We start from the raw sequence: 26,327 nt of genomic DNA, 5'->3' as shown, positions 1-26,327 counted from the left end.
CCTACATCTGTATTGTAGATCATTGGGCTCACTTTATGCTGTCTTGTATTATTTACTCTCAGTGCCTTGAATAGATTAAGGCTCTGGAAAGACAGTAACTGTGCTTATACCACTGAGTTTCTCTGGACCCAGCCTTGTGCATTGACAAGTCATTTACTAAGCATCTATATTGTGCAGGACACCCTCCTTGCAGTGTGCATGTGTGTGAATGAGGGACTTGTGCCCCCTCTGAGTGATAACAGAGGAGGGGTCCCCACCAGACCGAGAGATTTCCTTAAAGACACGGATGGCAGTGCCTAGCCCAGTGTACACAGTAGGCCCTCAGTGAATGTTGATGAATAAACACACAATAGAAGCTTAATAAATATCTACTGAATGAATGGGAACCTAGGAGATGTTTAATAAGTGTTTATTGCTAGGGCGCCTGGGTGGCTCTGTCAGTTAAGCAACTGCCTTCAGCTCATGTCAAGATCGCAGGGTACTGGGGCGCCTGGGTGGCTCAGTGGGTTAAAGCCTCTGCTTTCGGCTCTGGTCATGATCCCAGGGTCCTGGGATCGAGCCCCACATCAGGCTCCCTGCTCAGTGGGGAGTCTGCTTCTTTCTCTTCCTCTGTAGCTGCCCCTGCTGTGCTCTCTCTCTGTCAAATAAATAAATAAAATCTTAAAAAATAAAGATGTAAATCTATATAAATAAATAAATAAATGTCTATTGTTGAAGGTTTAGGAGAACCAGATTGAGCCCCCCAAATGTATCTGTCAGCAATTATCTTAGCTTGGGCTGCTATTAACAAAATACCACAGACTGGGTAGCTTAAACAACACACATTAATTCTTACAGTTCTGGAGGCTGAAGTCCAAGTTCAAAGTGCTGGCTGATTCTGTTCCTGATGAGGACTCTCTTCCTTGCTTGCAGATGGCTGCATTCTTGCCATGTCCTCACATGGCTGGAGGCAGGGAAGTTCTGAGCTCTTTCTCTTCTTATAAGGGCACTGATGCTATCATGGAGACCCCACTGTCATGACCTCATTTAAGCCCAATTAGCTACCAAAGGGCCCATATACAAATAGTATAATATTGGGAAGGGGTGGTTAGTGCTTCAACATATGACTATGGGGGGGGAAAACATTCATAGCAGATATATTTATGCAGTAATATTTATGAAATATTTACTACGTGACAGGCACTGGGCAGGACTGGGCAGGACCCTGGAGGGGGGTGTGACAAACTGTCTTGTGTTCTACTCTTTGGGGAACTTGGAAACTTACAGTCTTGTAGGTAAGACCTTCCATAACACAAGAGAGGGGAGCAGGTACCAAAGTGTGGGAGCTGAGAGTAAGGACTCTTAGAGGGAGGAAACCCAGGGTAATGGTAGGAAGGAAGACATCCCTCCTTACCCACCTTTTGCTAAGAAGGAGGAAGCCAAGCCTGGCCTGCCTGGTATGCTGCCTCCCAGAAAAGCACAACGCAAACAAACAAACAAACAAAAAACCCTTTGGAGCCTGGCGCTCTCAGATGTTCTGAACCCCCACCCCAGTGGGTTATAACACAAACTTTGGAATCAGATCAACTGAGACTGCAATCTAGCTTACGCATCTCACTAGCTTCTAAGACCTTGGCCAACTTACTTCTCTGTGCCTCAGTTTCCTTCTCTGTAAAAGAGGAATAATAATAGGACTCACCCTCAGGGTTATTATTGTGAATATAATAAAAGTACAGCATCAGGGGTGCCTGGCTGGCTCACTTGGTGGAATATGTGACTTGATCTCCAAGTGGTGAGTTCAAGCCCCATCGTGGGCATGGAGCCTACTTTAAAAAAAAAAAAAAAAAAGAGGGACACCTGGGTGGCTCAGTTGGTTAAGCAGCTGCCTCCGGCTCAGGTCATGATCCCAGCCCACATCGGGCTCCTTGCTCGGCACGGAGCCTGCTTCTCCCTCTACCTCTGCCTGCCATTCTGTCTGCCTGTGCTTGCTCTCTCCCCCTCTCTCTCTCTGATAAATAAATAAAATCTTTAAAAAAAGAAAGAAAGAAAGAAAGAAAGAAAGAAAGAAAGAAAGAAAGAAAGAAAGAAAACAAATTCTGGTATAAAGAACTGGTCTGGCTGAGAACTGTGGGTTTCTGGTTGGGTCAACTCCAGCAAGATTATATAGTTCCTCACTCTTGCTAGGTTTACAAAAGCTAAATTTAGGGGTTTATCTGCAGCTAAGGGAGTCCATCTGGGTCCTGGAATTGTGGACACCAGGTAGTGATGGCTAGTAGGTGTTAAGAATGTACTTCATTTGGGGTACCTGGGTAGCTCAGTCCCTTAAGCATCTGACTTCAACTCAGGTTTGGATCTCCAGATCCTGGGATCAAGCCCCCTCCTCCCGCTCAGGTAGGGTTTCCTGCTCAGCAGCACATACCCTCCCCTCTTACCCTGCTCAGTGGGGAGTCTGCTTTTCCCTCTCCCTGTGCCTTGCCCTCTGCTCCTCCTGCTTGTGCTCTCTGTCTCTCTCAAATAAATAAATAAAATCTTTTTTAAAAAGAATGTATCTCATTTCATCTTTACAACAACCTTAGAAAGGAGATACTAGTCATCATCCCAAGCTGGGAATCCCAACACAGAGTTCTCACCTGGGAGCAACCTGCTGGTCCTTGAAAACAAGTGTGTGAAGAAAAACAATGAGAAAGGCCCTCCAACTGTAAAGGTTCCCCCCCCCCTTTTTTAAAGATTTTATTTATTCATTTGACAGAGAGATCACAAGTAGGCAAAGAAGCAGGCAGAGAGAGGGCAAGAAGCAAGCTCCCTGCTGAGCAGAGAGCCCGATTTGGGGCTCTATCCCAGGACCTGAGATCATTATCTGAGGGCAGAAGCTTAACCACTGAGCCACCGAGGCAGCCCTGTAAAGGTTTCTTATGGTCCAGTGTCCCTCATGGCACGGAGGTTGTTGGACTTATCTGGTTACTGATTTCAGGTCCCACTGGACTGATTGTAAGACCCACGAAGCGAGGGCAGCTGGGGTTGTTCACTCTCGTTTCCACTGTCGCGCACTGCCTGGCACCCTGCAGGCACGCCATGAGCACTATTAACAGATAAAAGTAGCCCCTTGCACACCTTTTTTCAGTATACCTAGATTCCCCCAGGGCTGGAGGCGGACCTACGGAGGTTTAACAACGCTTTGCCTCCAGCCGCAGGGCCGCGCTTACAGGCTGAATCGTCGAGATTCCAGAAGCCGGGAGGTGGCGCTCTGCGGCCCTCAGCCCCGCCCCGCCCCACACACCGCCGGGACCCGGAGAGTCGGCCCTTAGCAGCCCCCTCCTAGAAGGTGCTAGGTCCCAAAGCTGGCCTGCCCCCAGGCCCATCTGCCGGCTAATGTTTAACCTGGTCTCACTCCACATTATCCACAGGAGGGAAGTCGGGGCGGGATGGGGGCAGGAGAGGTCACCTCCAAATCGCTCCTTTCCAGACCTACATGTCTTTCGTGTATCGCCCAACAAGTTCACGAGCACCTACTCTGGTGTATTCATGTAAGTCATGAGTACCTAGTCTGTGGCTATTCATTCCACCATGATAAGCACCAACCATGTATCCATTTGCCCAAAATATAATAAGCATCTACTGTGCGTCCATGCAACAATTTAAGAGCAGGAATTCTGTGTCCATTTATGCAACATGTACATTGGCTTAACATGTAATGAGCACCTGTCCTGTGTCCGTCGTGCAATGCCTTGAGCACCTACTATGTGCCAAGAACTGTGCCAGGAGACCCACAGGCCTCTGCTCTGCCAGGGACAGCGGCATCAAATGCACACAAGACGACAAAGTTACAGGGGGAGTCAGATGCCTCACCTACAAGAAGATGCTTTTCCTCTCCTGGACTCAAGGCCAACCGTGAGGCGGCAGGGCTGGCCAATAGCAGGAGGACTGTTTTTGAACCAAGATTGCGACCCGACAGCAGAGCAGCGAGAAGATAACTGGGCAGGGGCTCCAGACTGGCCCAAACAAGACACACTCAAGAACGCGAGTCCGGGATAAGCTTCAGGAAAAGACAGTTTATGCGGGTGCTGGGCTTTAGCTCGCGCCGGCATCCACTCCTTCCACCTCCTAACCTTGGGCGCCGCGCCGGGAGCGGAGGGTCCGGGTGAGACCAAGGACCCCGGCGGAGTTCAGGCTGGGGACGCACGCAGGTTGTCCCAGCTCCTGGGACCAAGCCTGGGGCCGATCGGAAGGCCGGACTGATCCCGGCCGGACCTCGTCCTAATTCCACGGGCGGGGACCAACCCGGGACATGGAGGGAGGGTCTGATCTCAGCCTCGAACCCTGGCTTGCGCCTCCCCGAATCCGAAGCTGGGGCCTCTGCCCGCCCGGCGCTGCCCGCGCGTTCCTGGAACTGGGTTGGGCGGAGAAATCAGGGCCTGCGGAGAGGCATTCCTGCCGCCCTCCCCGCAGCCCGGGGCCGCGGGGGGCCTGGCCAAGGTGACCCCGCGGGAGGGAGGCGAGGGGCCCCCGCCCCCTCGGCCGCAGCGACCTCCTCCATCTTCCCGGTCTTAGGGGCTTTTCCTCTGGGCCCGCTCGCCCTCCCTCCGGTCAACGGCGCGCCTGCCCCCTCCCCCGGCTTCCCCAAGGGCGGGACATCCCTCCCCCCCCCCGCCCCCGCCACCCCCAGGCCACCTCCGGGCCGTGTCCCAGCGCTGCCCTCGGGCCGGGGGCGGGGCCACGGCGGGAGGGGGTGTACCGGAGGATGGGGCCGAGGTGGACGCGCGCCGCTCGGCCGCGGCCCGGCGTCCCCTCCCTCCCGGTACCCTCTCCTCGCGGCCCCGCCGCCCTTGCTCCCACCCCTCCCCCGGCCCAGCGCCGACTCCCAGCCGCCCCCTCCCCCCGACGCGCACGCCCAGCCTGGCAGCTGGCGCCCCGGGCCTGGGGCCGCCGCGGCGAGAGGGGTTTGCTGGGAGGGCGGGCGCGAGGGAACCAGCGGGGGAGGGAGGAGGGAGCAAGGCCGCCCCCCGCGCCCCTCCTCCTCCCCCTCCTCCGAGGCTTGCCGGGCCCTCCTCCCGCCGCCTCCCTCCTCCCTCCTCCCTCCCTCTCTAAGACATCCCCGCACGGCCCGGCCGCCGCGGCCACCTTCCCTGCCGGAGCTGCAGATGTGGCGGAGCGGCCGGGCGCCGGGCGGCCGTGCCAGGGGAGCCCGCGCCCCGTGAGCCTCGCGCCCGGGCCCCGGCCCGCCCCGGCCCCTCCCCCGCTCGCTCCCCCGCCGCCCCCCGACCGCCGGAGCCCGCAGCCGGGAGCCCGACCGCCCCCGCCGCCGAGGTAGGAAGCCTCGGGGCGTCGCGCCGTGGGGACGGGACTGGGAGGGCGGCGGGGGGGCCGGGCTGTCGCGCGGAGGCCTGCAGGGGGCTGCGGGACCCCAGGGTCGCCTCCTCCTCCCGCGTCTCCGCCGCGCCCCGGGCCATTGTGAGCCCTCGCCGGGGCCCCTGCGCTCGCTCCCTCGCTCGCTTGGCTCGCGCGCTCCCTCCCTCGCCGGCTCCCCGACCCGTCCCTCAGTCTCTCCGTCTCTCTCGTGCTTCCTTCCCTCCCTCCGTCCGGAGGCCCGGCCGACCCAAGACCGGGCCCAGGGCGGGAGCAAACTTCGGCGGGGAAGTTGGGCGGCCGCGGTGGGGGCGCGATGCAGGGTGAGGGGGGGCCCCCGGAGCCTGGGCACAAAGTTGTCTGGGGCAGCGGGGCAGTCGCCCCTTCCCAGGGCTGCGCCGGGGCTGTTTCTAGGACGGGGTTTGAAAGGTGTCTCCTCCCTTGTCCCGGAAAGTCTCCCCACTGCTGCGCCTGGCTAGCCTGGGCCCTTCCCCGGCCGGGGGAGGGAGGCGTCTCTGGGGGTCAGGACGGGGTGCTGCCGCGTCGGGCCTGGGAGCCGGAGTCCTGTCTGGCACTTGCTCCTCCTCCACTGCTGTCTGGGTGGAAGCAGAAGAAGCTGGCAAAGTGAAGAGGGCAGGAGTATCCAAAGGGCCTGAAGGAGGGTCTGGAGGGAGTGGGGGAGGGGGCGAGGCAGGCAGGTGCATCCCGAGGGAGGGAGATATGGCACCCTGCTTCCCCGCAGGCCCCCGGGGAGTGGGGCTGGAAGCCAGGCTGGCACCTGGAGGCCTTGGCACACTGCCCTGGCCTGTCGGGTACTCAGGCCACAGCAGGGCAGCATGCTGCTTGTCCGCCTGTCCAGGAAGGACCGCCTGGCCTGTCCTCCCAGGGCAGTGATGGTTGCAGGGATCCTGGCCCTGCCCTGGAGCCTGGGAAGCGGGAAGGGATCCTGGGAGGAGCCCTGGGCCCCCAGCCATCACAGCCCAGGATCTTGGCTCTGAAGGGAACGCTTGACACTGAGGGGGCAGCCAGGCCGGCCGCAGACCTGGCCAAGGCCTGGGCTCTCGTGGCTCTTGGTCTAAGCCAGGGACAGGGCCTGAGCTGTGGTCTTCAGAGGTGGCCTTCCTGAGGGTCTTACGTCCTGGAGGGAAGGCGGGGCTTAGCTGAAGCTGAGGGTCAGCAGGAGACACTCCGGTCCCCCAGGGCCTTCCGCAGCTCCCAAGCTCAGGGAACGGGAAACTGACCCCTTCCATCTGCCCACCCACCCAGTCCCCTGCAAGCCCCGCTCCTGGTGCCACAGTGCCACAGCTGTTCTAGCCCGTCCCACACATCCCTCCCCACACATCCCTCCCCGTGACCTGGGAGCCTTCCCCCTCTGCTCCTCCTTCTCCCCTCTGGGCCTGGGCTGGGCCTCCCAGCTGGCCCTCGCCCACTCTGGGGGAAGGGCTGCACCTGGGGAGCCCTTCCCAGGACACCCCTTTCCAAGCTGCAGCCCAGCCCATTTTACAACCCACCCCCAGCTCTACTTGGCCCTGTCTACAGCCAGCCAGCCAGGAGGCAGTGCCAGGGGGTTGGGGCACAGTTTATGGGGGTTGAGGACCCCTTGGAAGCGTCCCTGTTTTCCTTAGCTCCTTACCCTCCCCCTCCTTTCCGGAGCTACCATTAGCGCTGACCCTCTGACCCCCAGAGCCTGCCCACCCTTCCCTGTCTGTGACCTTTGACCTTTGGTGTTAAATCCCTCCAGCTGGGGCTCTTTGGCCCCTGAGTGACCCTGGCCCAGGTCCCCTGGGGGGCCTCTCCCTGCTCCTGGCTCTCTACACAGGGACACCTGCCAGTCCCTCCCTCACTGATGGGGAGGGGGTGCCCCAGGAAGCCAGACGGTGAGTCACCCCACTTCCAGGCACCACTGCTTTTAGAGTTGGTGGCTTTGGGGGATTCGGTTGAGCCAGGCCACAGCATTGAGGGTGAGTGAGAAAAGCCCCTGGTCTGGGAATCTGATCTCCTGGATTGGAGTTTGGGCCAGGCCACTAACTCCCGGGGGCCTGTGGGGCAGCTCCCTCTCACCCCCTTTCTGGGTCTCAGTTTCCTCATCTGTAAAACCAAGAAGTCAGACAAGGTGAACTTCCGGAGCTAGAGTCCCTCAGAAAATTTGTTGGGTGGGGGGGTACTGAGAAGTGGGGTCAGGCCAACAAAAGCCAACTCTCAATTATCCGTGGGTGGAGCCAATACGAACAACTGGATGCCACAGACATCCAGAAACCTCATTTCAAACAATCATGGGAACCGCGTCCCCCCAAAGCTTTTGTTGTTTCTCAAAAGCCAGCTGCAGATGGGGTAGCCACAGCCATGTCTTCTGCCTGGGCTCCCCTCACTGGGACTGCCCGTGGAGGGCGAACCCGCCTGCAGGAGGACAGAGCTCTGCCAGGGACCCTCCTTGGGGCCTGTCAGAGGCCCTGGACCCCTCTCGGCCCCACCTTGTGGCTCCCACACTCCCCTCTCTCCTCCTTCCCCAGCCTGGCCTTGGCCCCAGGCGGTGGGAGTGTCTTCTGCCACCTAATCCTCCTGGGGTCTGAACTGTGGTATAGAAGGAAGAATGTGTTTTCCTGACGACATTTTCCCATGTGCGTTTTCATCTACCCGGACTGGCCTGGAATCCGAATTTCCCACTTGGGCGAGGGGGGTGGGGTGGGGATGGGCGCTGGGCAGAGTTTGGGGCAATCCCAGGATGAGGGAGGGTGGCGACAGCTGCGGCTGGGGGACCAGATGTTGGGGCTGGGGCCTGCCGAGGAGCTGGTTGGGAGGCATTTGGGGTGGGGCCCTGGTGCTGGGAGGCACACTGGGGTTTGGTGGGGGAGATGGCTGCTCCTGGCTCTCCCCTCTGGCCCCGAATGTCTCCCCAGGTTGCATATGGGGCCGGGTTGGAGGGGAGGCCGTGGAGGCCCCTCATGCAAGCAGGGCATTTAGCCTGCAGCCAAGAGGCCCTGAGCTGGGTGGAATGGGGGGAAGAAGCTTTTCTGAGGCTGCAGGGGGTGCTTCCCTCTACTCAGGGTTCTTTTTTTTTCTCTTCTTTTAAAGATTTTACTTATTTATTTGTCAGACAGAGATCACAAGTAGGCAGAGAGGCAGGCAGAGAGAGAGGGAAGGGGAAGCAGGCTCCCTGCTGAGCAGAGAGCCCTCAGGGGCTCGATCCCAGGACCCTGGGATCACGACCTGAGCCGAAGGCAGAGGCTTAACCCACTGAGCCACCCAGGCGCCCCTCTAGTCAGGGTTCTTAATGTGATTTTATATCTCACACAGATGACAGAGGCCAGAGGGTGACTGGTGGAAGGTGCCCGGCCATCCCCCCTTTACCTGGAGGTGGGGAACGTCCATGGTTGGTGAGGGGGCAGCTCAGGGCCAGCCAGAAAGAGGCAGCTCTCCCTTGCCTGAGTTGGTTCCCTTGCTATGGCCCCAATAGGTATGGGGCGTCCCCTCTCTGAGATGGGATGCCCGGCCTTTTCCCAGCCTGCCACCAAAGCGGGGTGTGGAGGAGCACAGCTTTTGCAAAGCCCCTTGGGACACATCCCCCCAACCCCGCCTCCATGCCAGCCTGGTGAATACTGAGTCAGGTGCTGCTGGGGCCGGGGACTCAGTATTTCCCACCTCCAGTAGCACTTCTGGTGCTCTGCTGACCTGCCAGAATTGAGGCTTCACTGCTGGGACAGGAAAGGATGGGCTGCTGGGGGGTCCTGTGTAGGGGCATGGCCCGGAGTAGAGAGACCCCCATTCTCTCTGGGGCTCCAGCCCAGCTCTGCAAACCTCTGCTGTTCTCCAGCTCAGGACAGTGCCTGCTGAGGTCCCTAGGGAGGCAGGGTATCTGGGGAAGGAGTGCCATGGGGAGAGGAACTCCCAGAGAAAATCCCCACCTTCCAGCAGCCCCGGGAACTTGGCAGGGCTTGACATCTGTCACCTAGAATTGCCACATCAGCCCGTTGAGGAAGATCCATTGATCACTGACAAACAAGGGAACTAAAGCTTTGGCTGGAATAGGGCCAGTGGGCTTCTGGGCCCAAGTTCCTGGATCTGCTCTGGCTGGTCGGGGTGGTACCTGGTGGTCTGTTTCCCAGCCCGGGATGAGAAGGGATCCTGTTCTGGAGGGGAACCCAAGCTGCCCCAGCAGCTGTGCACACTCAGCCCCCAAACCTCACCCTTTCCCTGGCCTTAACTCCAGACTGCTCTGTGGGGGAGGTGAGGCCTGGCCCAGGTCTGCAGGGGCCCCTGGCCCTTCTTCCCATTCCAGCACTAGTGGTATGGGACCCTTCCAGGGGAGCTCTGAGGGGGCCTCTACCCAGCTGGCCCCCAGGGAGCCCCGGAGCCAGACCTGCCATCCTAGCACCCTAGGATGCTTCTCTTCCAAGCTCCTTCAGGCTGGGCGGGAAGGGGTCTCAGCTCTGGGCATCTTGAAGGGCCGGAGCTCTGGCCTTCTCCTCCTCCCCCTCCCAGATGGGATGGAGTGTTCTGGTTAACTGGTGGTCAGGCTGGGAGGAGCCTGGGGGCACGGGGATGTGAAGTGATTCCAGCATTGGGGTGTGCGTTGGGGGGACTTTCCATCTGCTCCAGATGCCCCTGATGGGGGATGGGCAGAGGGCCTGAGAATCTTCCAGTGCCATGACTGGGGGTCTGGGGAGAGGCTGGGCCTTCCTCGGGCCCTTTGTCTTCAATGCCTGCGAAGCCAGGTAGTACAGGGACAGCCCCGCGATGCTGCGTGCGACATGTGTGCGCACACATCCTCCTGCCTTGGCAGATGGCTGCCCAGGGAGGGGACTGACCCAGCCCCTGGCCCCCTCCTCCAGTCATGGCCAAGGACTGGTGGGAGGCTCCGGAGGCCCCAGGAGACCGGAGCTGCCTGACTCAGTCCTGGGAAAACAATCCTGCCCAGCTGACAGAGGGTCTTGTCTCCTTTGCACAAATGCACTCACAGGCTAGTGCCCCACTGGGACCCTGGGAGTCTGAAGGCTGGGGGTGGAGGCTGCTTGGGGGGGAACTGACACTCAGAGATTTGAGGGCTTGGCCTGGGATCACTTGGGGTTAGGGAGGGACAAAGGGGGACCAGAGCCCAAGGCTGTCTGGCTCTGGCCCCTGAAATGTCAGTTCAGCATGGGAATCCCCTCGGCTCTACTGTCCCCTGCTCTATCCTCCCATCCCCTGTGTGGGCACAAGGGCGTGATGTGGGGGCAGCTGCGTCCAGAGGAAGCCTGTCGCCCTCCCTTCTCCCTATCATCCATCTGGGTCTGGCTGGCAAGTCCCAGCGTGCCTGAGCCATTTCTCTCCTGGGCCACTCCCTCCTACATCCAGAGCCCCCCATCCCCACACTTTCAGGCTGACTGCCCCTGAGCTGCCATGTCCCCTCCCCCCTGGGCTATGGGGCCCTCCATTGTCCTGCCTGTTCTAAAGCTCCCCCCCACCCAGTACTGCTGGCTGGCTGCCCGCCAGCCCCACCCTCTTTCAGGCCAGGCCCACACCACCACCTCAGGACACCTAGGGCTCACCCTACTGGGTGCTGTGGACCCTGGGCCCCCAAGGGCCTGCAGCAGGCCAGGCCTGACAGGGCACTACCCAGTGGGTGTTTCCTTTTGGGTTTGAAGACTGCCCCCAGCTTCTAGACTTGCTTTGCTGCCAAATGGGACAAGCAGGGGACAGGTAGGGGAGGCAGGAAAGAGGGGCTGTGGGCAGGGGTGGGGAGGGTAGGAGTGTGGGGGTGGAGTCCAGAAGTCATGGCAGGGCCCCTGTTGGGCCTGGTCACTGGCTGCTCTGGGGGTGGGCCCCATCCCAGCCCTGGGTGGGAGTGGCAGGAGAGAAGCTGGGGGAACTGGGCCCTACCAGTCATCCCAAGTGAATCAGGGAGATGCTGGCCACCCCATCCTCATCCAGGTCTGCCCACAGGTCCTTTGCCCTGGACAGGGAGGAGGAGGCCTCTGTGCCAAGGCCCAGGCCCCGGCTCTCACCTTGACCTTGGGCAAGCCACTTCCTTCTTGGGGCTCAGCCCTTCCATCCTTCCCCACCTCCCACGGCTGGTGGGCCCCACAGTTGGATTCATTCCTTCAACGGACATTGCTGAGTGCCAGGAAGAGCGGAGGGCGGGTGTGATGGTGCTGCTCAGGGAGTGGTTAGGGAGCTCAAGCTCCAGCGGACTTGAGGCCAGCCCCTTCCTTTCCTGGATGGGGAAACTGAGGCCCAGAGCTTTGCCCACATCAGACTGGGGCAGGCCAGTTTTCTGGCATTGAGCCCACAGCACTTGGCATCACTGCCCAGTTCCCAATGGTGGAGGGGGTCAACTCAGCATGGGGGCTGTGGGAAACAGTGCAGTGCTCCCCTCCAGGAGGGCTTCCCTGGCTCTAGGACTCCCTTCTTGGAATGAGGCGCCGAATGCCAGCAGCAGGGGTTAAGTGCTGGGGCCAGAGGTCGGGGCAGTGCATGTAATACCCCTTGTGCAGAGTCAGGCATCCAAGGTGTGTTCATGAGCTGGTGGCATTACAGCAGGAGCAAGGACTTGGACCCTGGATCACCGTGGCAGGCAGCACAGGCTGCCAGGGGGCTGGGAATGCTTCCCTCAGCAACGCAGGGACAGGAGCAGGTCCTCTGCTCAGCTGTCAGGCACCTGCTGCCAAGAGTCTGAGGCCAAGAGAGAGTAAATCAGGGAAGACTTGCTGCAGGAAGGGGAAGGAGGCAAGTGGCAGCTGGGGAGAATATGGGAATGTGGAAGGGTGTATGGGGGCCCTGCATTGAAGAGGTGAGCATCGGGCTTGTGGGAGAAAGAAAGGGAATCCTGAGAAAGGAGGTGCTGCTGGGGAGAGCTTGAGGGCAGGAGCCTCTGGCCTGGAAAAGAGGAGGGTACTTTCTGTGTAGAGCACTCCATGGCTCCCGGTGCCCTCCAGGTCCTGGCCCAGACCTGCTCTTGGGCCTCCTTCTCTTCTAAGTGACAAGCAGTTTTGCTGAAGGTCAGCTGGGGCCACACCCCCAGCCTCTACAGCACTGGGCCCAGAAAGAGTGTGGGCTTTGGAACCTGGCAGTAAACCCCAGATGTGCTACTTGCAAGCTCTGTGACCTTGGCAGGTGACTGAACCTCTCTAAGCCTCACTCTCCCCCCTCTGGAAAACGGAGACTAGCACCTAATTTGTGGGGGGCCGGGAGGATGAATGGTGATGCTGAGCGGGAGGCAGACTGGCCTGTCTGGGCTGCAGAACAAGTTAGGACCCGATGTCCCAACACTTCACCCTGTGTCCCCACTGCTTGGGAGCAGCCCTCCCCCACCCCGCTGCTCAAGCTCCCCCACCGAGGTCCAGGGGCCTTTCATCCTCATTCATCTGGAGGCCCCCAGGACTGAGTGGGTTGGAGGGCCTGGTGTTGGAATGCATAACTGAGCGGTGGGGTAAATGAGGCGGAGGGAGGGGAGGGCCAAAGTCCAGAGCCCGCCTTGCCAGCCTCCGCTCTCAGTTGGCAGGTGCCATTCCGTGGGCCTGGTGCTTGTCCCAGGGTAGTGGGAGGGGTGAGCCGTGGGCAAGCCCCCAGGACTCAGGAGGTGCTTATCGGGTTGTCTTACAGTCTGACTTGGTTGGGAAACTGCAGTGTTGCCTTCCCTTTGGGGCCTGGGCCTCATCCCTGCGGCTCGTCCTCATAACTCCTGAGTCCCAGACCGGTCACATGCGTGTCCTCTGTTTGGTGTTTGAGCACAGGTGTGACACATATGGATTGCCTCTATGTTGGGGTGCGGTGAGTGCCCCTCCATGTCCTGTGGGACACTGGCCATGGCCTTTGCTGGCCCCAGGGAATTCTGGCAGAGTGCCCAGCTCTGCCTGTCCATCCTGAGTGGCAGTGCTGCCTAGTGGGGCCTGGATTGCTACTGCCGAGGCCTCAGTGAGTGTGTGTCCCTATCGGGCTCCCCCCACCCCCATGCCAGCTCCTCCTGGGGATTTGGGCGGCCTGGGGCCAGCTCTTCCCTTCCCACTCTGAGGGCAGGCGTGGGGGGTGCTTGGCGGGCTTGCCTCTGGCAGAGGCCCAGGTGCAGGCAGTGCTCAAAGCCCCACGCACCACCTCCCCACCCCCCCGCCCCCAGCAAGCTGGGCAGACAGGAAAATACCAGACATAGTTGTACAAAGGTGGCTGCAGGCAGGCAGGCAGTAGGGGGTGGAGGCCACTGAGATGGGGGCCTAAGGGAGGCCTCTGTGCCAGGCTGGCCCCTGCAGCTGGACAGGCATGCACATCTGTGTGAGTGTGCTTGTGCATATGTGGGTGGGGTCCATGTGTTGAGTTGCTACCGCCCCCAGCCTGGCAGCATTGGGGAAGCCAGAACTGGGGGAGCGGTTGGCGTGGGGGTAGGCCTGGGGAGCCAGCTGTGAGCCTTCCAGCTTCAGGCACTGCTCAAGTATCTGGGTGACCTTGGCAGGCTGAGTTATTGCATGGGGCACCCCCAGCCCAGGGCCAGGAACAAGAACCCTCGGGGCCACATCTCCTGCGTGCCTCGCATGGGGCCAAGCTCCTCCTGCGGGATGTCCCCAACCCCCACCTTGCCCCGTGAGCTGGCCCCTTTCTGTGGTACCTGTGTTTCTGACCAAGGCTCATAGGGGGCAACAGGGACCCATCTGAGGCCCCACAGCCAGGGGAGAGAGTACAGAGGACCAGCACCAGCTCACCTGACTCCGGGTAGCGCCATCTAAACGTGCCCGTGGGAGAAGTTCCTGGCACACACCCTATTCAGGTGCTGCCCAGCTGAGGGCTTTCCTGAGGCCCCCATGACTAAGGGCAGAGAGCTCAACCCTCGCTGGTCCACCAGAGGCACTTGCTCCCCCACCCCCGGCCCCCCGGGGAATCTGGGGAGGCCCCATCTTGGGATGGGAGAGGGGCCGGCCTGCCAAAGGAGAGATTCCCAGGAAGGCAAACCCTTGGTCTTACAGAAAGTGTGGCCAGCCCCCGGCCCCTCTCCTGGGACCTGCCAGGCTGGAGAGGCCTCAGGATAAGCCCCTCCCCCTGGGTCCTGGGAGGAGGTCTGCTCCTTCCAGGGCTCCTCAGGGCCTCTGGGACCTCCCTCCTTTTCTTTGAGCAATTGGGCTCCAGAAGGTGGCTAGGGTCTGCTGTGGCCACTGCTCAGGACAGCTGGTGCCGGAGGCCCTTTGAGGGGCATGAGCTTGTTTAGTTGCACCTTATGGTGAAGGCCAGGTGCGCTCAGGTGAGGCTGAGACAGTGTTGTCTGTGGATACCATGGGGAGGGTCCGTCCCCCACCCAGCGGTCCTCATAGTTCTAGACTAGCCAAAGGCTGGGCGTGTCAGTGATGGTGACAGTTAATTCAATAAGTTTGATCGAGTACCTACTATGGGCCCAGCATTATTTTAGTTGCTGAATATTACATAATAATGGGAAACATTAAGAAATCACTGGATGTGTGCATCACCACCCAAAACCCAATGAGAAGTTATTACGGTTACCATCATCCCCTTTTAGAGGCAGGGACAATAAGACAGGGAGGTGACCTGCCGAAAATCACATGGTCATATGGGCAGGAAGTAGCAGACCAAGGGGGAGACCCAGGTGGTCTGACTGGGATTTGGACCCATGCTCTGCTGCCTGCTCAGGAAGGGGGGCGCTGAGAGGATGAGGTCTGCCTCTACCCCTGCCCCCAGCCCCTGCCGCCGGGAGGGTGGAGCTCTTGGCCAGAGCAGGGAGGGAGCAGGAGCAGTTCCCAGGAATGTGGGGCCGTTTGCTTTGGCAGCCGATCTGCCCTCAACTCTCCAAGCCTCCCTGTGGGCGCCCCCCGCCCCCAGCTGGCCCCTCCAATGCCCACCCACTGCCTGCTGCCCCTCCTAGGTTCTGTACATAGCTCCCACAAACCCCTGGGCAGGGCGGGGGTGCCAAGCTGGACCCCTTTTGCCTGCCCTCCCAACATCCATGGGCGAAGGAAGGGCTGATAGTGAACATGGCTTCAGGACTCACCTGGGCTTGAAATCCAGTTCTGCCACAGACAAGCTGTGTGATCTTGGATGGGTCGCTTAATCTCCCTGGGCCTCAGTTTTTACATCTGTAAAATTGGGGGTGGCCAGAACCTGCCTTAACAGGTGCTGGCTCTTCGTCTGACTGTCTGTCAGACTGGCTGTTGGTCCTGTTGTCATGTAACCTTTACCCAAGCCTTCCAGGGGGCTTGCTCCCCACTCCAGCCCTCAGCTTCCCCATCTTCAAGAACTGCATGTCGGTAGCAATCTTCCCAGGCACCAAACACCCCAGCACCCACAGAGCACAGGGGAGGCTGGGAACTTACTTCCCCTTTCCATGCCATATCAAGAAAGCCACTGGGCGGGCGCCTGGGTGGCTCAGTGGGTTAAGCCGCTGCCTTCGGCTCAGGTCATGATCTCAGGGTGCTGGGATCGAGTCCCGCATCGGGCTCTCTGCGCGGCGGGGAGCCTGTTTCTTCCTCTCTCTCTCTCTCTCTGCCTGCCTCTCTGCCTACTTGTGATCTCTCTCTGTCAAATAAATAAATAAATCTTTAAAAAAAAAAAAAAAGAAAGAAAGCCACTGGGCTTTTGCAAGGTGCGTCTTAGACCCCTGTCCCCAAATCCTCAGCCAGATGGGCCATGGCTGACCAAGGGGCAGTATCAGGACCACAGGGGCAGTAAGGGGGGGGTCCCTTATATGGCCCCATGCTGCTGTGGGGTGGGCAGGGAGAGCTCCCATCTTACAGAGAGTCCTGTCCTCTCTGCTTCTGGCAAGGAGCCCCTGAGTGTTTCTCAGAGTGGATATGCCTAGCTGCCCCCTCCACCTACACAGGCTGCCCTCCAATCCCCGGGCCAGCGGGCTAACTCCCTCCAGGCAGGGAAGGAGAGGCTTTATCCAGCGTGGAGTCCAGAGCCCACTCCCCCCACCCCCAGCCTGGTGACTTCGAGCCTCAGTTTCCCCATGTGTACCACAGGGGCAACGACGGCATCTCCTCCCAGTAGGGGTTTTAGAGGGCTCAGAGAATTCTTGGACAGCCGGTGCTTGGCACAGGGTAGTGTTGGACGCCTGCTCACCGCCCCCCGCCGCGTGGGGTGTGCGTCCCGCCCCACTACACAGCGCCCGGGCGCGGTCGGTAGCGGTCCGAGCCTTGGTTTCCCCCGCCCCTTGCGCTCGCCCCGCGCTCGCCCCGCCCGCCGCGGGTGGGCTCGGCCGCCAGGTAGGCCGGGCGGGGGCGCTCGCCGGGCGCTGCAGCTGGGGGCCGTCTGCGCGCCGCGGGGCGGGCGCACAATAGCCGCCATTGTCTGGGCCAGGCCGGCGGGGCGGGCGCGGCGGGCGGGGGCCGGGCCCCGGGGGGCCAGAGCGGCCCACCCTCGGGGTGACCCCCCGCCCCGCGGGGAGGCCGGCCGGGGTCCCGCGCCCGCCCTGCCGCCCCGGTGGTCCCCGCGCCGCCCCGCTTCCTCCCGCTCCCTGGGCTCTAATTAGTTCCTTTCGCAGCTGGAGTAGCGGCGCGGCGCCCGGCAGCGCGACCACCTCGGCGCCGCCTCCCCGCCCGCCCGCCTGCGGCGAGGGGTCGCGCCCGGCCGCGGGCTCCGCCGCCGCTTCCGAAGCTCGCCTGTCCTCTAGGAGCCACGTGAGGCACCCTTCTGGGGGGCCCTCGCCTGCTCTGGGAAACGCGACGCCCGAGTGGCCTCCCTCCTGCCCGCCTGGGTGTCAGGAGCGTCGAATCCGGTGACGGGCCTGTCTCCTTCTCTTGTGAGCCTCGGAGGCCCAGAAGAGTGCCACCCTGGCTGTCGCCGTGCCCCCTTCACCCAGCCGCGGAACAAAGAGCAGAGCCGGTTCAGAAATGGCTTCTGCAAGCTTGGGGGTGGGGAGTGGAAGGAGACACCTTGAGGTTGGCCAAGGTCAGGACAGGAGAGAGGTCATAGGGGGTCTTCCCTTTGGTGTAGGGCCCCCTTCTGGAGGACAGTTCTGGGTGGGGCAGGCTTTTGGGCTGGATTCTTCCTACTTTCCCAAAGGAGTTGGTCTCTGGACTGGGTTCTGGGTTCTTTGTGGGAATGAATCCCTGCTTCCTTGGGCAGAACCCAGTGACAGGAAGTGTGTATGTATGTGTTTGGGAGGGGTTCTCTGGGGACTGGGCCTGCTGATTAAGCGGGGGTGCTGGAGTCCCCACTCCCACCTGGGTACTGTGCCTACCCCTCCGGGCAAACAGGTTCCTCTTGGCCCAGGTTGTGGGGGGGAGCTCCCTAGTTGTATGTTGAGGCATGTCTCCTGCAGGTCTGCAAGATGACCCAGGGTCTAGGACTCCTCCCTGGACCTCTTCTGGCCTGGGACAGAGGGCAGTAAGGCAGATAGATGCCAAAGGATGTTACCTGGGCAGGGTTGCCAAAGCATCAGTTTGAATTCCCAGTTCCCAGACCATCCAGCACACATGGTCCCCTTCTCTGGAAGGTCCAGTTGTGGGTGGAGGCTGGAGGCTGTGGGGAGGCCTGTGGCCCTAGGCCAGCTGAGGGACCAGGCCACCAGCCCTTCCTGGCTCCTGAATTCTTAATCAGCATAAATATTTACTTCCTTCCTCCCCTCCCAGGCTCCCAGCGCAGAGGACTTCAGGGAGGTTGGACTGGGCCTGTGTCTAAAAATAAACAGGTGGAGGGACAGGCAGACAGACAGACATAACTGGGGGAGGGAGGTCAGGCAGAGGGCAGCTCCCTGCCCAGTCAGAGGAGGGGGGGGGGTCCATCCATCACTGTCATCCACCCACCTGCCCACCTTGGGTCTGGAGCGCCTAAAGGACAGAGTGGCAGCCTGATCCCAGCCCCACTTGCCTCACTGGGAGCCTCTGGCCCATTCTCGGCCTGGCTACAGATCCAAACAGATCTGATTGGTCCCACCTGATGCAGTTTAACTGGGACAAGTCAGGTCACAGACTGGGTCCCACAACCAAGAGTGGCTGCCTCTCCTTGGGCTCCGATATTTAGCCATGTGCTGGTAGGTAGGGTCTTGGGATGTCCTCAAAGCAGAGGGTCCTAATTGAGGTAGGGGACTGCCTTGTTCCCTGTGTGCCTGGAGGGTCTTGGCAGAAGGAGAGCTTGTCAAGGTAGATGAATGGGCCAGGACTTGGGACCAGAGAAGATTGTCCAAAGTTGCTGAGGTGGATGGCCTGGAGGAAAGATGAGTGAGGACGTGAGGGCTGTCCTCCTCCTTTGGGCTCCATGAAGCACACACGTGGGCAACTCTGGTTCCCAGAGAGAGAGAGAGAGAGGTGCGTGTGCACACATGCACACACAAACACACACACGCACAGCTGAAACTTATGGTCATGTGCCATGTGGTGGTTACGGGGTGTTATGTATTAAATTATGAAAACGTGGATTTGGTGAATGATGTGGAGTATCTCATAGTGTTGCCTTGTTCAATGGATAGATTTTCAAGGTGTAATCACCTCAATTAGCAAATGCAAGAACACACTTCGACCACATGTGGAAAGGTAGCCCCTGGAAAAAGTTGGAGGTTGGAATAGAGTTGACCTTGTTCTTGGGTCATTTGAATGTGAAGAAAATCACACCATTGATAATTTCTAAGAAACCGTGAAAATACCAGTGTGAGAACGTATAATAAAAGAATATCATCCCCCCCCCCCCGCCCCCCGCAAAAAAAAATGATGGATGGATGTATCTTATTAACCAACCCTGTCCGGGGCTGACCTGGCTGGGCCACAGTCTCCAACTGCCCCCTGGTGGCGACCCAGAGCCCTCGGGCTCCCCGTGCCTATGGGTACCTTTCTTCCCGACTTACCTGGGAGGCAAGGCCCCCTCTCTGCAACCCCATCCCTTGGGCCAGGCTCTGCGCAGCTCACCTGAGACAAGCTCTCAGCCTCCTTCCCTTGCAGGTGACCACAGCTGCCTGGGAGGCCTCTCACGGTGAGCACTTGGCGATCAGTAGTGGAGAGCCACTAACAGTGACCTTGGAAGATGCTTGTTGCTCTTCTGGTTTGGTTCTGGGTCCTCAGGCTCAAATCAGGCACGTGATCCTGAGCACAACTTCCCATTTGGTCAGAAATGACCTTTGTGACTTGGCTGACCAGTTCCCAGAAGATCTGGCCTTGAAGTGGGTTGCTTTGCTGCTTCTTAGCTCTGTGACCTGAGGCAATATCTCTAAAACTCAGTTTCATGGCAAAATGGACTCTCTGAGCTTTGCCTCTAAAAGTCTTGAGGGCAGTGGATATCAAAGCTCTCAGCAGGTGGTTGGTGCTCCTGTGTCCCGGGGCCAGAGCCCCTCAGGGTCCCCCTTCCCAGGGAGATAGTGCTTATGCTGCCGCACAGCCATGCCTCCCTCCCCTGGTGGCCTCTGTGGGTGCAGCCCGAGAAGCCTGAGGTCACGGTGTCACAGTACTCCTGTCCTCCCCCAGGTTCCTTCCTGAATCCCAGCTTGGGGGCACCCCGCTGCCTACAGCCACCTCCAACCCAGCACCCCATCACCATGCACTCCTTGGACGAGCCGCTCGACCTGAAGCTGAGCATCAGCAAGCTCCGGGCGGCGAGAGAAAAGCGGGAGAGGACGCTGAGTGTGGTCCGGCACCGAGCTCTGCACAGGGAGCTCGGCTTGGTGGATGACAGCCCCACCCCGGGCTCTCCGGGCTCCCCACCCTCAGGTACAGAGCCCCTGGCAGGGCAGGGGAGTCTCCAGCCCCGATGGAGCCATGGCAATGGGAAGAACATCCAAGGTGTGTCCCCCAGGATGTAAGCAAGCCCCTCATAGCTTTCAGCTTAGAGCTAGAGCTCTTGTCCATTTATCCTCCCAGCAGTTTGTCTCTGGAGGTGACACTGTCCCTGGGGGGAGGCAACTGATCTACCCAGTTCATGAAGCTGGCACAGCAGAGTCAGGATTCAAACTAGGCCTCGGGGAGGACATGGAGGAGCTGGTAAGGGGGAGCAGGGGATACCAAGGCCCTGTGACCCAACTCCTGGGCTTTGAGGCAGCATGGCTGGTTAGTCAGGTCCGTTCAGATTGGGGACTGAGCCCAAAGAAGTGCTTCTCGGGGGTGCTTGGGGCTCAGGACTTCCACTCTGCCTGCCCAAGAAGCCCGAGAAGCCCGAGACCTGAAAACCAGACCCACCACGTCTGAGCTAGAAGGCTCTGGAAGCAACCTGGCCCAAACCCCTCTTACAGAAGGGCGCAGGGAGGCAGGAAGGGGCCCGGGAGAAGTCAGAAAGGTCCCCAGCTGGCAGGGTGACAGCAGGCCAGGAGCCTGGCTTCAAGCTCCCGTTCAGTGGGTACTTCCCACTCACGGGCTTACCCAGCAGCTGAGCTCTCCTGGTGGCGAAGGCCACACACTCAGCTGTGCAGGCTGCTGCTCAGATGCTTGGGGTCCCAGCGTGGTCTGGCGGTGTGGCTGGTATCTGCTTCCAGGGTCATGGTGGGGGATTCGGAGACTACCGATCTAGTACCCCTGAAGAGTGCTTCTCCCTTAGGCTTCCTGCTGAACCCCAAGTTCCCCGAGAAGGTAGAGGGACGTTTTTCGGCGGCCCCTCTGGTGGACCTCAGCTTATCACCGCCGTCCGGGCTGGACTCTCCCAATGGCAGCAGCTCACTGTCCCCTGAGCGCCAGGGCAACGGGGACCTGCCTGCAGTGCCTGCTGCCCCGGTAAGGAGGGCGTGAGGGTTCTGGAAAAGAGGTGTACTGGTCTCCTGAAAGGACTACAAACTGGGTGACTTAGAACAACAGAAATGTATTATGCTGTCACAGTTCTGGAAGCTAAAGTCTGAAATCAAGGTATTGACAGGGCTGTGCTCCCTCCAAAGGCTCTGGGCAAGAATATTTACTTGCTTCTTTACAGCTTCTGGTGGCCCCCGGTGTCCCCTGCCTTGTAGCTGTGTCATTCCAATCTCTGCCTCTGGTGCCACTTTGCCTTCTTCCTCTGTTGTGTATTTTTGAGTTCAAATTTCCCTTTCTCTTATGAAGACAACCATCACTGGATTTAGTACTCCCCAATCCAGTATGATCTTTTTTTTTTTTTTCTTTTTGAGAGGGAGATAGAGAAAGAGAGTGAGCAGGGGTGGGGGTAGGGAGAGAGGGAGAGAGAATGGGGGTGGGGGACAGAGGGAGAGGGAGAGAGGGAATCTTAATAAGCAGGCTCTATGCCCAGTGCAGAGCCCAAGCTGGATTTGATCTCACAAACCTGAGATCATGACCTGAGCTGAAATCAAGAGTCAGATGCTTAGCGGACTGAGTCACCCCAGCGCCCGCAGTGTGACTTCTTAACTTGATTGCATCTACAGACACCCTATTTCCAACTAGGCTCATAGCCATAGGTGCAGGGGGTTGGAACTGGGACAACTCAACCTGCCACAGAAGGAGACAGAGCAGGCGGGCGTAGGCCTGCTGGCCCAGCGGGGGGCACTAGCCCACTCTGCCTTCCCCCTGCCCCCCAGGACTTCCAGCCACTGCGTTATCTGGATGGCGTCCCCAGTTCCTTCCAGTTCTTCCTGCCTCTGGGCTCCGGGGGGGCCCTGCACCTGCCTGCTTCCTCCTTCCTTACCGCCCCCAAGGACAAGTGCCTCTCACCAGAGCTCCCCCTGCCCAAACAGCTGGTGTGTCGCTGGGCCAAGGTGAGTTGGGGGGCCAGGAAGATGGGGGCCGGGGCTGGGGTGGGCGGCCCCATGCAGACTCAGAACCCTCCTCTGCCCCGCAGTGTAACCAGCTCTTCGAGCTCCTCCAAGACCTGGTGGATCACGTCAACGACTACCACGTCAAGCCCGAGAAGGACGCAGGGTACTGCTGCCACTGGGAGGGCTGTGCCCGCCACGGCCGAGGCTTCAATGCCAGGTGAGGGGGAGCGAGGGGGTGCTGGGCAGGAGTGGGAGGGGGTCTTGGGTGTCCCGCGAGCGGCGTCGAGCTCCCCTGTGGCCTCCCTGGAGCAGGTACAAGATGCTCATCCACATCCGCACACACACCAACGAGAAGCCGCACCGCTGCCCGACCTGCAGCAAGAGCTTCTCGCGCCTGGAGAATCTGAAGATCCACAACCGCTCGCACACAGGTGAGCAGCCGGGGTGGGGAGGGTAATGGGGGGGCGGCGGGGGGAAGCCTCTCCGGGGGCTTGATCCTTGGATCCATCTTCCTGTGTGGCCCCGGCACCCTTGTCAGTGTGACCATCCGCTGGGTGCCACCCACTAGGCAGTGCTCACTCCAGCTCCCGGTGGGGTCAGCGCTGGCAACAGAGCCACACACCTAATTTTAAACTTCCTAATTGCCAAAAAATGAAAGAAGTCCTAATTGCTGCATTGAAGAAAGGACAAAGGAATAGGTGAGATGAATTGTAACGAAATTCCTTGAATCAGATGTATTAAAAAGCCAGCAGTGAGACACGAGTTAATTCTGTACGAAGTCTGGAAGCGCAGTCTGGCGCGTGCCCTTCCACTCACACAGCACATCTCGCTGCGGGCCCGCCGCACGTCAAGGGTGCCCTGCCTGGAGCAGCTACCAGACATGGGTTCAATCTGGAGGCATTCTGCTGTGCCAGGACCACATCCAGCGTACAGGGCATTCTGCAGTGCTCACTGTGGGCGCCCCCCCCAGTAGGGTCTTCAGCAGCATCTAAGCAGATCTGCGGTCCTGCCTGTCGAAGTGGTCACTGTCCTCCCCAATTCAGAGCACAGGACTGAGGCCAAAGGCACGCACATAGGCCACAGCAGAGCGGGGAGTGATCAGGCCAGCTTCTCCGTGGCCATGCCCTGCTGTCTGCACCCGGGATCAGATCTCTTGCCAGAGATCAGATCTCTTGCTGGGGACACCACCCCTCCCATCGGACAGTCAGTGCTCTCAGGGGGACCGCATCTAGGGTGAGGGGCCTGGGGTCACCCCGTGTGCGCAGAGGCCCCTCATGCCTGCCCCGCCCCGCAGGTGAGAAGCCCTACGTCTGCCCCTACGAGGGCTGCAACAAGCGCTACTCCAACTCCAGCGACCGCTTCAAGCACACACGCACCCACTATGTGGACAAGCCCTACTACTGCAAGATGCCTGGCTGCCACAAGCGCTACACGGACCCCAGCTCGCTGCGCAAGCACATCAAGGCCCACGGCCACTTTGTGTCTCCTGAGCAGCAAGAGCTCCTGCAGCTGCGCCCGCCCCCCAAACCACCACTGCCCACCCCCGATGGCAGCCCCTATGTCAGCGGAGCCCAGATCATCATCCCCAACCCTGCTGCCCTCTTTGGAGGCCCCAGCCTGCCCGGTCTGCCCCTGCCCCTGGCCCCCGGCCCCCTTGACCTCAGTGCCCTAGCCTGTGGCAATGGCGGGGGTGGTGGGGGGCCGGGTGGCATGGGCCCTGGGCTGCCGGGCCCTGTCTTGCCCCTCAATCTGGCTAAGAACCCGCTGCTGCCCTCACCATTTGGGGCTGGTGGACTGGGCCTGCCTGTGGTCTCCCTCCTCGCTGGCTCCGCTGGCGGCAAAGCCGAGGGGGAGAAGGGGCGTGGGGCAGTCCCAGCCAGGTCTCTGGGCATGGAGGGCCGCAAGACGCCCCTGGAGAGGACTGAGAGCAGCCGCTCCTGGCCAAGCCCTGACGGACTTCCCCTGCTGCCAGGCACTGTGCTGGACCTGTCCACAGGCGTCAACTCGGCAGCCAGCAGCCCGGAGGCACTCGCCCCTGGTTGGGTGGTCATTCCGCCGGGCTCTGTGCTGCTCAAGCCAGCCGTGGTGAACTGAACCTGCCTGCTGGACGGCTACCCGCAGCCTGGCTAGCAGCTCCCAACCCTGCCCCTGACGAACGGAAACTTTTCTGCGAAATAGCAATAATGTCCTCCTGCCCCCAGGGCCTGGTTGGCTGGGTCCCCCAGGCAGACCCAGCCCCAGACAAGCTGGGCAGCAAGGATGGTGCTAGAAGGTCATTGGTGGTGTCCCAGGCTCCGGAACAGGGGCTGGTGCTGCCAGCCAGGGTGAGCCGTGCTCCTGGGTGCTAAGGCCTCGCTCGCCTCCAGCCCTCCCCCTGCCCTGTCCTCCACTTAGCCCTCAGTCTCCCAGCCCCCCTCCCCCATGCCTCCCTCATCCATTCACCAGCCTGGGTAGGTCATCCTCCCTCCCTGCCTTGCCCACCTGCCAGCCATGTCCCCATCCTGCCTAGCCTCTCTGGGCCCCTGTTCTGGGGGCTTCTTGGACCCCTTTCCCTCTGGCCCACCCTCCAGAGGGAGAGCAAGACAGACGCAGGCAAAGCCACAGGAAGAAGCCACCTTATCCCTATGACAAGGCGCCTCCAAACTCAGAGAGGGAGGCCCGCTCTGCCAGCTGCCCCTCACTACTACTAGCCCGTCCAAAAACAGCCAGCACTACCGGAGGCTCGGCCCCTTCCCCGGGCTGGACGCTCTCCACAGTGCGGGGACTGCTGACCACTCGCCTGCCCCTTCACTGCTGGGCCTTCTCCCTCTACTTTTAGGGAGCCCTGAGCGAGGGGAGAAGCCAGGACGCCGGGCCCTTGCTTGGCTCAGGGAACAGGTGGGGCAGGGCTTGGCTTGGGGTAGTGCCACTCTGCACAAGGGACTATGGAGGTTTGCAGGGTGTCAGGAGGTAGGAGGCTGGCCAGGGACAACCCCAGGCTGGGACACAGCTCCCATTCTGGGGGTGTCAAGTCACAGCCAAGCACATAGGGGAGGCAGGGCTCCGGGCCAGTGCTGGGCATGGGAGCTTTCCAGAGGCCATGGACTGAAAGCCCTGGGCTTGGGGGTGGAGAAGCAAACAAGGATGGCCATAGGAGCACCCGAGCCCTCGGCCTGGGAAGGGGAAGCTAGAGGAAGGAGCCTGGATTTAAGACATGGTTGTGTCCGTCGGCTATTTCCCAGAGCCTCTGTCTTAGAGGTGTCCCCACTCCTGCCCACCACCTCCCCCATGGCATGGGCCAGAATAAGCTAAGGACGCTGGTGCTCCATGTGCTCCACAGCCCATGGCCCAATCCCACCAGGCCTCAGGGCCCCAGCAGATGCTTCCCCTCACCCTGAGCCCTCACTGTTCCCTCTCTGGAGGTGGCCTGGTGCCACCTGGGAGGCGCTGGCCCAGCAGCCAGGACTCCTGGCCCCTCAGCCACATGACCAAGCACTCCATTTCCCCTGCTATAGAACTGGAGGCTGCGGGCCAGCAGGGGGTGCTCAGCAGCCCTGCGGACTCTACCCTCTCCCGACTGCCCTTCTGTCCTAGAGGGGGTGCCCTAACAGGGCCTGGCAGTGCTGCTTCTGCCCCTTGAAGGGGCTGTGAGCAGAACAGGAGGGAGCTGGTCTCCTTTCTTCAGGCCCCACCCAGGACCCAGGCCTTAAGTCCCCAGCTGGGGGCCAGGGCTCTGAGACTCAAGCCCAGGGAGCAGAGGAACAGGGCACTGGAAGGTGACGTTAGCTCAGCATGTGACTTGGTGATAGACCAGGCTCGAAAGGGCTGGTGTACGTGTTGTTGTTGTGGGTTTGTTGTTGCACATTCCAGGATATCAGTATTTTAACAGGTTCTAAGTGCCTTTCTATTGTAGCTTATGTTTTTCCTCCTCTTGGCTCCATTGCTGTTAGCATAGAGTTTAAAAAAAAAAAAAAGAGATAAGCTAATGACTATAACAATATATTCCTCCATGTGAGAGGAAGTTTATAAAGAAACAATAAAAGTGAGTTGCAAAGATGGTTTCTGTCTTGGCTGTGCCACGAGTGGAGCCTCCCTGCTCGAGAACTCTGACCAACCGTCTTATGCCTGGCCTGGGTCTCCCACCCCCAGCAGGCAGCACCCAAAGATCCCATTCCAGGGTTTCCTTCCAACCCTGCGGCTGCCACTACTGCCAGGTCTGCTATTGGGAGCTGGGAAGGGGCAAGTCCTGAGGCTGCAGAGAGAGAAGATTTTGGATAAGTATCATGGGTTCAGGTCCTCACCCTGCCACTACCTGCTGTGACTTTGGTGGGCGAAGCCTTTGTTCTGGGGGAGACACAACTCCCTGGCCTTTGTCCAATGGGAGTCTGGTGAAGGCTTCTCTTTCCTGGCGGCACTGGAACATTCCACCCAGATTCCAGAGATGCTAGCGGGAAACCCTGCT

General features: G+C 60.0%; 2 protein-coding genes and 1 long non-coding RNA gene across 5 annotated transcripts in view; 1 reads left to right on the top strand and 2 right to left on the bottom strand.

Moving 5' to 3' along the window:
* Positions 1-402: 402 nt before the first annotated feature.
* Positions 403-4,577, bottom strand: LOC131819871 (uncharacterized). 2 transcript variants are annotated; one of them, XR_009349369.1, is made up of 3 exons: positions 3,826-4,577; positions 836-1,648; positions 403-637 (listed from the first exon to the last, which is right to left on the bottom strand). It is a non-coding gene; the product is annotated as an uncharacterized LOC131819871 (long non-coding RNA). The 2 variants fall into 2 exon arrangements; XR_009349370.1 differs by having other exon boundaries at positions 836-988.
* A 184-nt stretch (positions 4,578-4,761) lies between these two features.
* Positions 4,762-25,921, top strand: GLIS2 (GLIS family zinc finger 2). 2 transcript variants are annotated; one of them, XM_059155269.1, is made up of 7 exons: positions 4,762-5,283; positions 19,686-19,928; positions 20,749-20,921; positions 21,710-21,886; positions 21,970-22,103; positions 22,199-22,317; positions 23,181-25,921. In XM_059155269.1, exons 2-7 carry the CDS (start codon positions 19,757-19,759, stop codon positions 23,978-23,980), a joined length of 1,575 nt encoding a protein of 524 aa, XP_059011252.1. In that variant the 5' UTR covers positions 4,762-5,283; positions 19,686-19,756; the 3' UTR covers positions 23,981-25,921. The 2 variants fall into 2 exon arrangements, with proteins under 2 accessions (XP_059011252.1, XP_059011251.1); XM_059155268.1 differs by having other exon boundaries at positions 22,196-22,317.
* LOC131819867 (mitochondrial import inner membrane translocase subunit TIM16) overlaps positions 25,852-26,327 on the bottom strand; it is a 64,170-nt gene continuing 63,694 nt past the window's right edge. The window contains exon 6 of the transcript XR_009349368.1: positions 25,852-26,117. The gene's annotated coding sequence lies outside the window, so the exon portion shown is untranslated. The remainder of the gene's footprint in view (positions 26,118-26,327) is intronic.

This window comes from Mustela lutreola, chromosome 17 (genome assembly GCF_030435805.1).
Source record: "Mustela lutreola isolate mMusLut2 chromosome 17, mMusLut2.pri, whole genome shotgun sequence".
Taxonomy (NCBI): domain Eukaryota; kingdom Metazoa; phylum Chordata; class Mammalia; order Carnivora; family Mustelidae; genus Mustela; species Mustela lutreola.
This window is presented reverse-complemented; position numbering and strand designations above follow the sequence as displayed.